At 37.9% G+C, this 8625-nt stretch overlaps 1 protein-coding gene across 2 annotated transcripts; it reads left to right on the top strand.

Annotated features, from left to right (window-relative positions):
* The first annotated feature begins 222 nt into the window (after window positions 1-222).
* Window positions 223-4277, top strand: LOC109941977 (probable methyltransferase PMT8). 2 transcript variants are annotated; one of them, XR_002264462.2, is made up of 6 exons: window positions 223-635; window positions 714-841; window positions 931-2718; window positions 2848-3003; window positions 3546-3728; window positions 3803-4277. XR_002264462.2 is itself a non-coding variant. In XM_020543275.3 (3 exons), the coding sequence occupies exons 1-3, from the start codon at window positions 2659-2661 to the stop codon at window positions 4133-4135; spliced, it is 576 nt and encodes a 191-aa protein (XP_020398864.1). In that variant the 5' UTR covers window positions 2603-2658; the 3' UTR covers window positions 4136-4277. The 2 variants fall into 2 exon arrangements, 1 of the variants encoding a protein (XP_020398864.1); XM_020543275.3 differs by lacking the exons at window positions 223-635; window positions 714-841; window positions 2848-3003 and having other exon boundaries at window positions 2603-2718.
* Window positions 4278-8625: the final 4348 nt, after the last annotated feature.

The following is an 8625-nucleotide window of genomic DNA, read 5'->3' as shown; positions in this document are numbered from 1 at the left end:
TTCTATTTCGTAATCTGGAAAATGAAATTGGGATCCTAAGTATATTTTGGGTTGGCTCAATTGAACTCTCACAAACCTTAGAGTTTGAAATGTGTTTATGATTAACTCTTGTGAACTTTTACAAAATTTAGAAGTTAGATATTTGCACATAATGTTTGTTGAAAGAAAATAGAGAAAAGGTGGGAATAATCCTTCTCTCCCTTCCTTATCCTCTCCCCACACCACTCTCTAGCATGTTCCAGCCACCCTCTCCCTGGCATCTTCCCACCGCCGCCCCTCTCATCTCCCTCACGCCCTCTCTCTCGTGCTGCAGCTCGCTCCCCACCCCCTCTGCTCACCATCTCCTCCCTGGTTCCCATGGCGCCCTCCCCTTCTTGGTGGCCGACGCCCCTCCCTCCATGGAGCTCGCCTCTGCCATGGCCGCCCTCTGCCCCTCCCTTGTTGTTCTTATGGCAGCCCCTCTCCATGCCAAGCTCTCCCTCCTTCTGTGCCCAGCCCTAGCTCGCCCCAACCCCTCTCCCTGGCTGCCCTTGCTCTGGTTTTCTCCCAGCCCTAGCCGAGCTCGCCCCTGTCCTAAGTTCTCAAGGCAGCCCCTCTGTGTTTTCCATGGTCGGCACCCTCCCCATCTTTTGTAGGTGAGCCTATGTCCTTTGCTGCGGATTATGTTGTGCATATGTGAGTAAGTGCTGAAATATATATGTTCATGTGTGCAGATTGGAAGAAAGGATTCCTATGAGTGTGAGAAGAAGCAAATCCCAGCATAACGCATGCTAGGTGTTCGACGAAATGTTCGAATTGGGATTGTCGTTGATATTGTGGATCTGAGTCGCGCTTTGTATTGGTGAGCCAATTCCTTGCTCTTATTCTTTGGTTCTATGCCTGAAGTGATTAGATGTATTAAATACGATGAATCTCTTGTTTGTAGCACAGGTGTGTCGTGGTGAATATCTCTAGATCCGCGACTATGTCTGTGTGTTTTGTTCTATGGTGACGTCAGGAAAGTATCTTTCCTCTCTTTCCCTTGTCTTTGTGATGCTTAGTTGTATGCCATATGTTTGGTGAATGAATATGTATAGAAGGATTAAATTGTTTAGGCATATGCATAGCATGAATAAAATGAGTTCTTCTTGTGTGATGATATACTGTATGGAATGTGCTGATATATGTGTATGCAAAGTATGATTAATTAGTTCTTTGTTTGCATGAAGTGAGAGTAGATTTAAAAATACTAGGTTATATGAAGTGAATGGATTCATGGTTATAATGTATAAGTAATCTATATATGTGATTAGGAAGTGTCAAGCATGAAAGTTGTAGAAGTAAATATGAACCCAATTGGAATGTTTGCTATTTGGACTGCGTGTACAGTTTTGATTGTGCAACTAATCTAGTGAAGCAAATCATATTTCCTGTGAAAATGTTATATATAAAAGTTGTAGATAACCTCCTTATCTTGCTCATGCTAAAATTTCATTACCATAGGCCCAATAATCTGAAAGTTTTGCTTCTCCCAAGTTCAGTATCAGAATCTGTCCAGATTCTGTACAGATTTCGAAAATGGCCTTGTTTGCCCAAGTTAAACTTAAAATCAGTTCTTATAAATTATAAAGAAGTTGTAGTACTTTTCTTAAGCTTTCCAACAAGTTTTGGATCACCCTTTTTGGTGGTCTAGAAGTCAAGTTATGGTTGATTGAAATGTGATGACTGAATCTGTCCAAATCTGGACAGCAATGTTTGTTTGTATTGACTGACTTTGATATATATTGAATCAACCTAAGATGTTTATAAATGAGTTGTAGACAATTTTATAAGCTTTCTAGAAATTCTTGGATCACCTGTTTTGGATGCCTAAATCTCCAGTTATGGAGTTTTGAAGTGAGTAGTCGAATTCCGTCCAAATCTGGACAGCATTATCATTTAATACTGATTGACTTTTTTAAGTGTCTAATCTCATGGTGATGATAATACCAAAGTTGTATAGGATTTCTTAGGCTTTCCAGAAAGTCTTAGTTCACTATTTTTGGATGAGTATTTTGTGAGTTGTGAACAAAACAATTGACTACTGTGTGCTGTCCAGAAAATCTGCAATTGAGCACTTGATTTTGTTCTTGTTTGGCTAAGTAGGAATAATTAGTTTTTGATTCTTGAGTGATGAAGACTTGTGGCATTTGAAATGTTTCTCCAAATGTCTTGTTGCATATGGTTGAGTTTTTTCTTTCTTAATGTGTGCTCTAAACCTATTAGTTTGGGAAGTGATGTGCCTGTACTTAGAGGGATCATCGTGATTTTGTGCTCGTGGTAGTATACAACAAAAACATGTGCTTTTATCTTAACGTCTGTTTAGTATATATTGTGTGTTTTTGTGAGAAATATATTGCAAAATCTCTCTCTCTATATATATATATATATATATCTACACCTGACTCTGCAATATATAGGACATCGCTCGAATTGTTTATATGCAGGAATAGGTTGTACAAATAATTTGAAATTGACATTAACCACTAGGTGGCCACCCATCATTGTTTTTTATCATAAGGAGTCTCATTTTCCAGTTCTTACTGAATATACAAATTTATCTGAATTTCGATTGTTTTTCTGCTTGTGAACCTTTCATTGGAACGAGACACCGAGGAGGAGGCTGAGTTCAGAGCGAAGATGAAAGAGCAGGCAAACGCCCCTGATGATTTGCCGCCTCAGCTTCTCTTTGCTCATCAGGTAGTACTCCATACGTTGGCATTGGAATGGCTTTCATCTTTTTTGGCTGTATCATTTTTCTTGCACAATTGTGTTGCTTGTAAACTGTGAAGAGTGGACCACATGATGCTGACTGTTTGGTGTGAGCAGGGTCAGAGAGACTTGAAAGAAGTGCACTGGCACCTACAGATACCGTCGATGATCATATCGACGGCAATCGACGGCTTCAACGTGTTGATACCTAGCAACATCGATACAACCATTCCTGGCAGCACAGATACAGCAATGCCGCCTGCTGAGCCATAGGTTAGGTGTTTCTGGTAGCTCATGATTCCAGGTTCTTGCGGTGGTGAGTGTAGTTGCCATTTGTCATGTGTCGACAGTGCTATGCTGTCCTGTTGGAGCATGATGGGAAAATTTTGATTGGCTGGCGTTCTATGATAATATGGTTAGGATTTAATATGTGCATGCTATTTTTAGTTTTACCAGCATCTAATTAGATCTTGCATGAGATAAATCTTCGCTTGACTTGAGTTCATAGACTGACTATTTCAAGCTTTCAACCAGTCTTTTTAATGTAATATTTGCAGCAACTGCAATACTGCATCTTGTATATAGTAGTATGTGCTTCATTCGATCAATAATACAATCTCTTTTGCAAGTTGACTAAGATAATTTTGCCTTAGTTGTCTCAAGACATGGTTATAGGTTTTCCCTGTGCTTTTTTGTTTTATTCATATTTTTTCTTGTTAATAACACGTGCCCTGACAGACTGACCTTCCAATCTGAAATTAGTTTTGTTTGATTGCATCCTTGCTGAGCTTGATCTGATCCACATTTTTTTCCAGGTCCCTATAAAATGGCCAAAAAATCGTGATGTAGTATGGAAAGCAAATATTCCACACACTCACCTTGCAAAAGAGAAGTCAGACCAGAACTGGATGGTTGAAGCTGGTGAAAAAATCAAGTTTCCAGGTGGTGGGACCCATTTTCACCATGGAGCTGACAAATACATATCAAATATTGCAAATGTAAGCCTTTTGTCTTGACTCCTTTGTAAGTTTCCCTGAAATTCTTTTATCTGACCATCTCTACTATTTGCCAGATGCTAAATTTCAAAGATAACAATATAAACAATGAGGGGATGCTTCGTACAGTTCTTGATGTTGGTTGTGGAGTTGCTAGTTTCGGAGGATACCTTCTTTCTTCTAATGTGATAGCAATGTCTTTGGCACCAAACGACGTGCTTCAGAATCAGATTCAGTTTGCACTCGAAAGAGGAATCCCTGCATATCTTGGTGTTTTGGGAACAAAAAGGCTTCCATACCCGAGTAGATCATTTGAACTAGCCCATTGTTCACGTTGTAGGATCGACTGGCTTCAAAGAGATGGGATTCTTCTGCTCGAACTAGACAGATGGAGTTTGGGAGCCTGTTAAATGATTTTGTAAAGTGTTTGCAAATATGTGCAAAACATAATAACATGTGTAGGTTTTGTGAATGATTTTGTTGTGGTGATTATTGATGATTTATGTGATGTGGATCTATTATTGTGCAATACTAATTAAATTTGTATATCTATGTGATTATGTGTATAAAAATTGGTGATTTGTGATGCTTTTGTATATATAACAGTTGTTGAATGCTAATTAATGGTATATTATTATTATTAACGACTATAACTAGGGGCAACTTTCTGTTGGTTGCTAAATGTATAGTATAACGACTCACGATTGGTTGCTAAATCTATAGTACAACAACTCACGGTTGGTCGCTAAATATACAATATTAGCAACGGACGGTCGGTCGCTAAAAAGATGTCAGTCGCTAAAGCCTTTAGCGACGGCACTTACAGCGACCATCCTTATGGGTCGCTAAAAGTTTTTAGCGACCAACCGTAGGTCGCTGAAGGCCGTTTTAGCAACCAACCGTAGGTCGCTGTAAGTGAACCGTCGTGTAGTGAATCTAAAACTATAAATATCAAAGAAATTTTATTTTATCATAATATTTTAGAGTCTCTCCAAAATAAATGAATGATGTGCTGTGGAAGTTTGCTGATGGTTCACACTGCCCTATCCAGAAAATGTTATAATAAAAGTAAAAAAGAATGTCAACCTACTTTTATTTTGCAATAAAAGAAAAATTTTAGATCATGTTTGTGCTGACATAAATAAATGTTATAAGCATAGACCTTGAACCAATTGAAATATGAGCCACTCTAGTCTTTACTTGCAAACAGTGCTGACGACCCATCTTTGGATGATCAACATATGACTATAGATAAACATACTTAAACATAGCAACACAACTCTTCATTTTATATGAATTTGATTGTTCCAAATCATACTAATAGATAATATTTCCAATGCACGCAGAGCGCGAGAAAGTTACTAGTAAAGGATACAACTATGTGTTCAAAGAGCAAATAAAAAGCTTTGATATTATTTATTTTGTGTGTGTTTTAGATAGTTATCTATTTTTAACTTAAAGACTCATAAGACTCCTGCATGCTTAATAAAACTAGTATTTTTTAGCAAACAATAGTATCCAACAGTTTATCCTCAAAAGCAGAGAACACAAATTGTTGCATCCATTGCATCTAGTAACTCTATACCTTGTGCTTTGGGGTAGACCACATATTCACTAGTTGCATCCATTGCTCATCTGTCATAGTACTCAACGGTGATGTTGTTCTCACTTTGTCTTCTGCCACACCATTAAAGTAAGCCTCCTTGAGCTTATATCTCATTTGTCGCTGATTACACCTCATCAAATCAGCACATGCATATCTGACATCTTTGTTTTTGGTGTCTAAGGCAAATTGACCCTAGTAAAAGCATGCACATTAGAATAGAGAGGTTCATAGTGTCTAATGAAATTGGATAGAACAATTTGTAAGGTAAGGTGTCATTTGGAATAGAGGAAACATATGCAATTCTTTCAGCCATAGTTCTTTTAGCAATGTATGAAATAAAGTACGTGCACCTGCTAACTATATGCTAATAAATTGGCAATATAGGACATAGGCCCTACCACCCTATTCATTTGATGTTGTAGGAAGGAATACTATTTACTTAGACCAATTCTTCTAACGAAGTCTTCCAAATAGGACTTGTCATTCTTGTATTCCTTCCAGTGTGTCAGGATCGACATATGTTGCCTATTTGCAATTCCTCCTTCCGATGCAAGCATTGCAGCTTGCATAGGAACCTCTAGACGTCTTTTCCCTTTAGTGATGACCAATGGGATGTTAGTGTTTAAGCCTCGACTTATTCGTTCCAATTGTCTGCCCATACTTTTTCCCCTTATCCATTTATTTGTCATGACATCTGTTTCACCTAAAAATAATGAACATTTTCACAAAATTAGTGCAGATTATAATCAGTTTAATGCTAATTTGTAGAACATATTTGTTGCAGTATGGATCATTGTTTTCTTGCCTTCATCACAAATATGAATCTCGTCATCATGTTGTGTAGAACAATTGGCAGAAATCAATGCATGCTCTTCTGTATTTGTAGTCAAACCATGAAGATCTTTATTAGCTGAAGATATTTCCTTTGTCTTCTGTCTAGTTACTCTGCGAACTTGGTCTTCTGCATTAGGTGCTAGCACTCTCTTGGATAATTTTGTTCCTCCGGAAATAGTAGACATGTTGGTGTTCCTTCTTTGACAGTTTAAAGGAACATCCTACATGTCCTATATGCATGATACAAGAATTAAACCCAAATTGATCTTATTGCACATTGAGCACAAATAAGTAATAAACTAATAAAATTAAAGGACTACAAGAAGAAATCTAAACACTTGATCAGCCACATGATCATCATTGTCTTCATTATGATCCAGTTCATATAATGAAACAAAGTCATCATGAGCGATATAGTTCTTCCTTGTTTTACTTGATCGAATAAGTGATGTTAATCCAGTTATACCAAGGCTTCTCAACATGTTGTTCCTCATCACATTTAGAGCCCTCTCTTTTTCATAGTCAGTAATTGGCACATCTGAACAAACATTAAAAATAGACAAAATATAAGTGTTCTCCTATTAACCATTCCCTAAAACATGTAATTTGTATACGCTGACCTACCTATTGAACAACTAGCTTTAATTTTAATGCAACAAATAATTAACTTAATGAATCTAAACATCGCCTTAGCCAGAAAAGTATATGAAACTACATTTCCATTGCTGATGAACTAATTGCAGCAAGTGACTAAGATCTAAACCAGCCAAGCCATGTGGTTTTCTATAGTAGCATCAAACATCTATATCTTATATATGCAACAAATGGCTACGTATGCCATATGGTTTTCTACAATAGCAAAAATCGTCTATATCTTACATAATTTTCAAGTTAGAATACAGTATCACTAATTGATTTCAATTTATTTTCACACAAAAAACAAGGAGCAAAGCTGATTGACACGAATTGGCTAAGCCTCTAGTTATTAGCCATGAAAGATGCATGTGCCTTGAATTGCCATGACGATGCAGCAACTAAAAGGTCTGGGCAAGCTAGGAGGGTGGTGCAGCTAGGGGAAAACACGACAACTAGGGAAGGGTGGTGCAGCAATGAAGGAGTGCAAGGGCAGCCCTTGCTGTGCGACGGCAGTGGCGGTCCTTGCTGGGCGACGCAAGCAAGATCTGTGTATGAAAAATTTGTGACTTACCACCACCAAGGTCTGTGCGTGTTGTTTCTCCAACCATACTTCCACAGGGCATCTTGATCTCGGACAAGCAGCGAAAAGCGGATCGATGACGGCGGTGGATGGGGCGACGACGACGAGGTGGACGGATAGGGCAATGCTGACGAGGATGGGGCGGTGGATGCAGCAGCGAGGTGGACGATGGGGCTGTGGCGACAAGGATGGGACGGTGGATGCGGCGGCGAGTTGGACGGATAGTGCGGTGGATGCGGTTGGGTGTAGAATTTCTTTTAGGTTTAGAGTTAAAGGCGATGGTGTATATAGATTACGCTAGAATTTCGTGGCGGGATGGCTGGTTTGGTGTGATTATTTGGGGGCATAAAAATTTAGAGGCTATTTAACAATTATTAAATTGTAGACTCATATTTAATAAACTTTCTGAAATGTATTATGAAATGTGAATTCTGTGATGCACACACGTGTTCTGAAAATCTGAGTTGCAGAAAAATGTGTTCTGAAATCTGAGTTGCACATAAGGTGTTCACAAGCACAAAAATAAATATTGATGTTCAGCATGGAGTCATCATTTGATCCTAGGGCCTAGGATAAAAATATAAATAATTAAATGAATGCCATAAATGGACAAAAAATATTGATGCCCGACATGGAGTCACCATTTGGTCGTAGGAGCCTAGGATAAAAATATGAAGCCATTAGACAAAAGTTTATGTACACGTTGTTCACAAAATGACATCTCCATTGAATTTTCGTAAGATTCACTAGTTTATGTAGTTTGAGCAGCATTACACAATTTTAGCTACATTTCATACTTTTTTCATTTTTTTCTTCAAAAGTGTATCATTGGTTCATCTAACGATTGCAAACTCACTTCATGTAAAGATGTCACACTTTTGTATTATTTGTTATTTTCTATGATTAAAATGCCTTCTCACGCATAAATAAATAAATAAATACCAAATATGATAAAAATATTGAAACTTGACAGAGTCATAATTTGGTCTAGTTGGGTGATAAAAAAATTGAGTGGTTTATAGATATGGCAAGAAAGTTGTTTTACACATTGGTATGTGCAAAAACAAAAGAGGGAAAACATAAGCCATCAAGCATCAAACCCAGCACCTCAAGTAACTCCAAGTGAACACAAACCATTAGGATACATGTAGATCGGCATCATAACAACGAAGCGAATTTTATTTAACAAGAATTTTGCTATTCAATGATACATTTGCAAAGGCACATGTGGTCTCGATGATACA

This window comes from Zea mays, chromosome 8 (assembly GCF_902167145.1).
Source record: "Zea mays cultivar B73 chromosome 8, Zm-B73-REFERENCE-NAM-5.0, whole genome shotgun sequence".
Lineage (NCBI taxonomy): Eukaryota > Viridiplantae > Streptophyta > Magnoliopsida > Poales > Poaceae > Zea > Zea mays.
Note: the sequence above shows the minus strand (reverse complement) of the source record. Positions and strands in the feature narration are given on the sequence as shown.

Bases quoted from the DNA above. Each gene is read 5' to 3' on its own strand.
- LOC109941977 (XM_020543275.3), top strand. From the start codon at position 2,659: ATGAAAGAGCAGGCAAACGCCCCTGATGATTTGCCGCCTCAGCTTCTC. The intron at 2,719-3,545 runs GTAGTACTCCAT...ATTTTTTTCCAG, and splicing joins AGCTTCTCTTTGCTCATCAG to GTCCCTATAAAATGGCCAAA. The intron at 3,729-3,802 runs GTAAGCCTTTTG...ACTATTTGCCAG, and splicing joins ACATATCAAATATTGCAAAT to ATGCTAAATTTCAAAGATAA.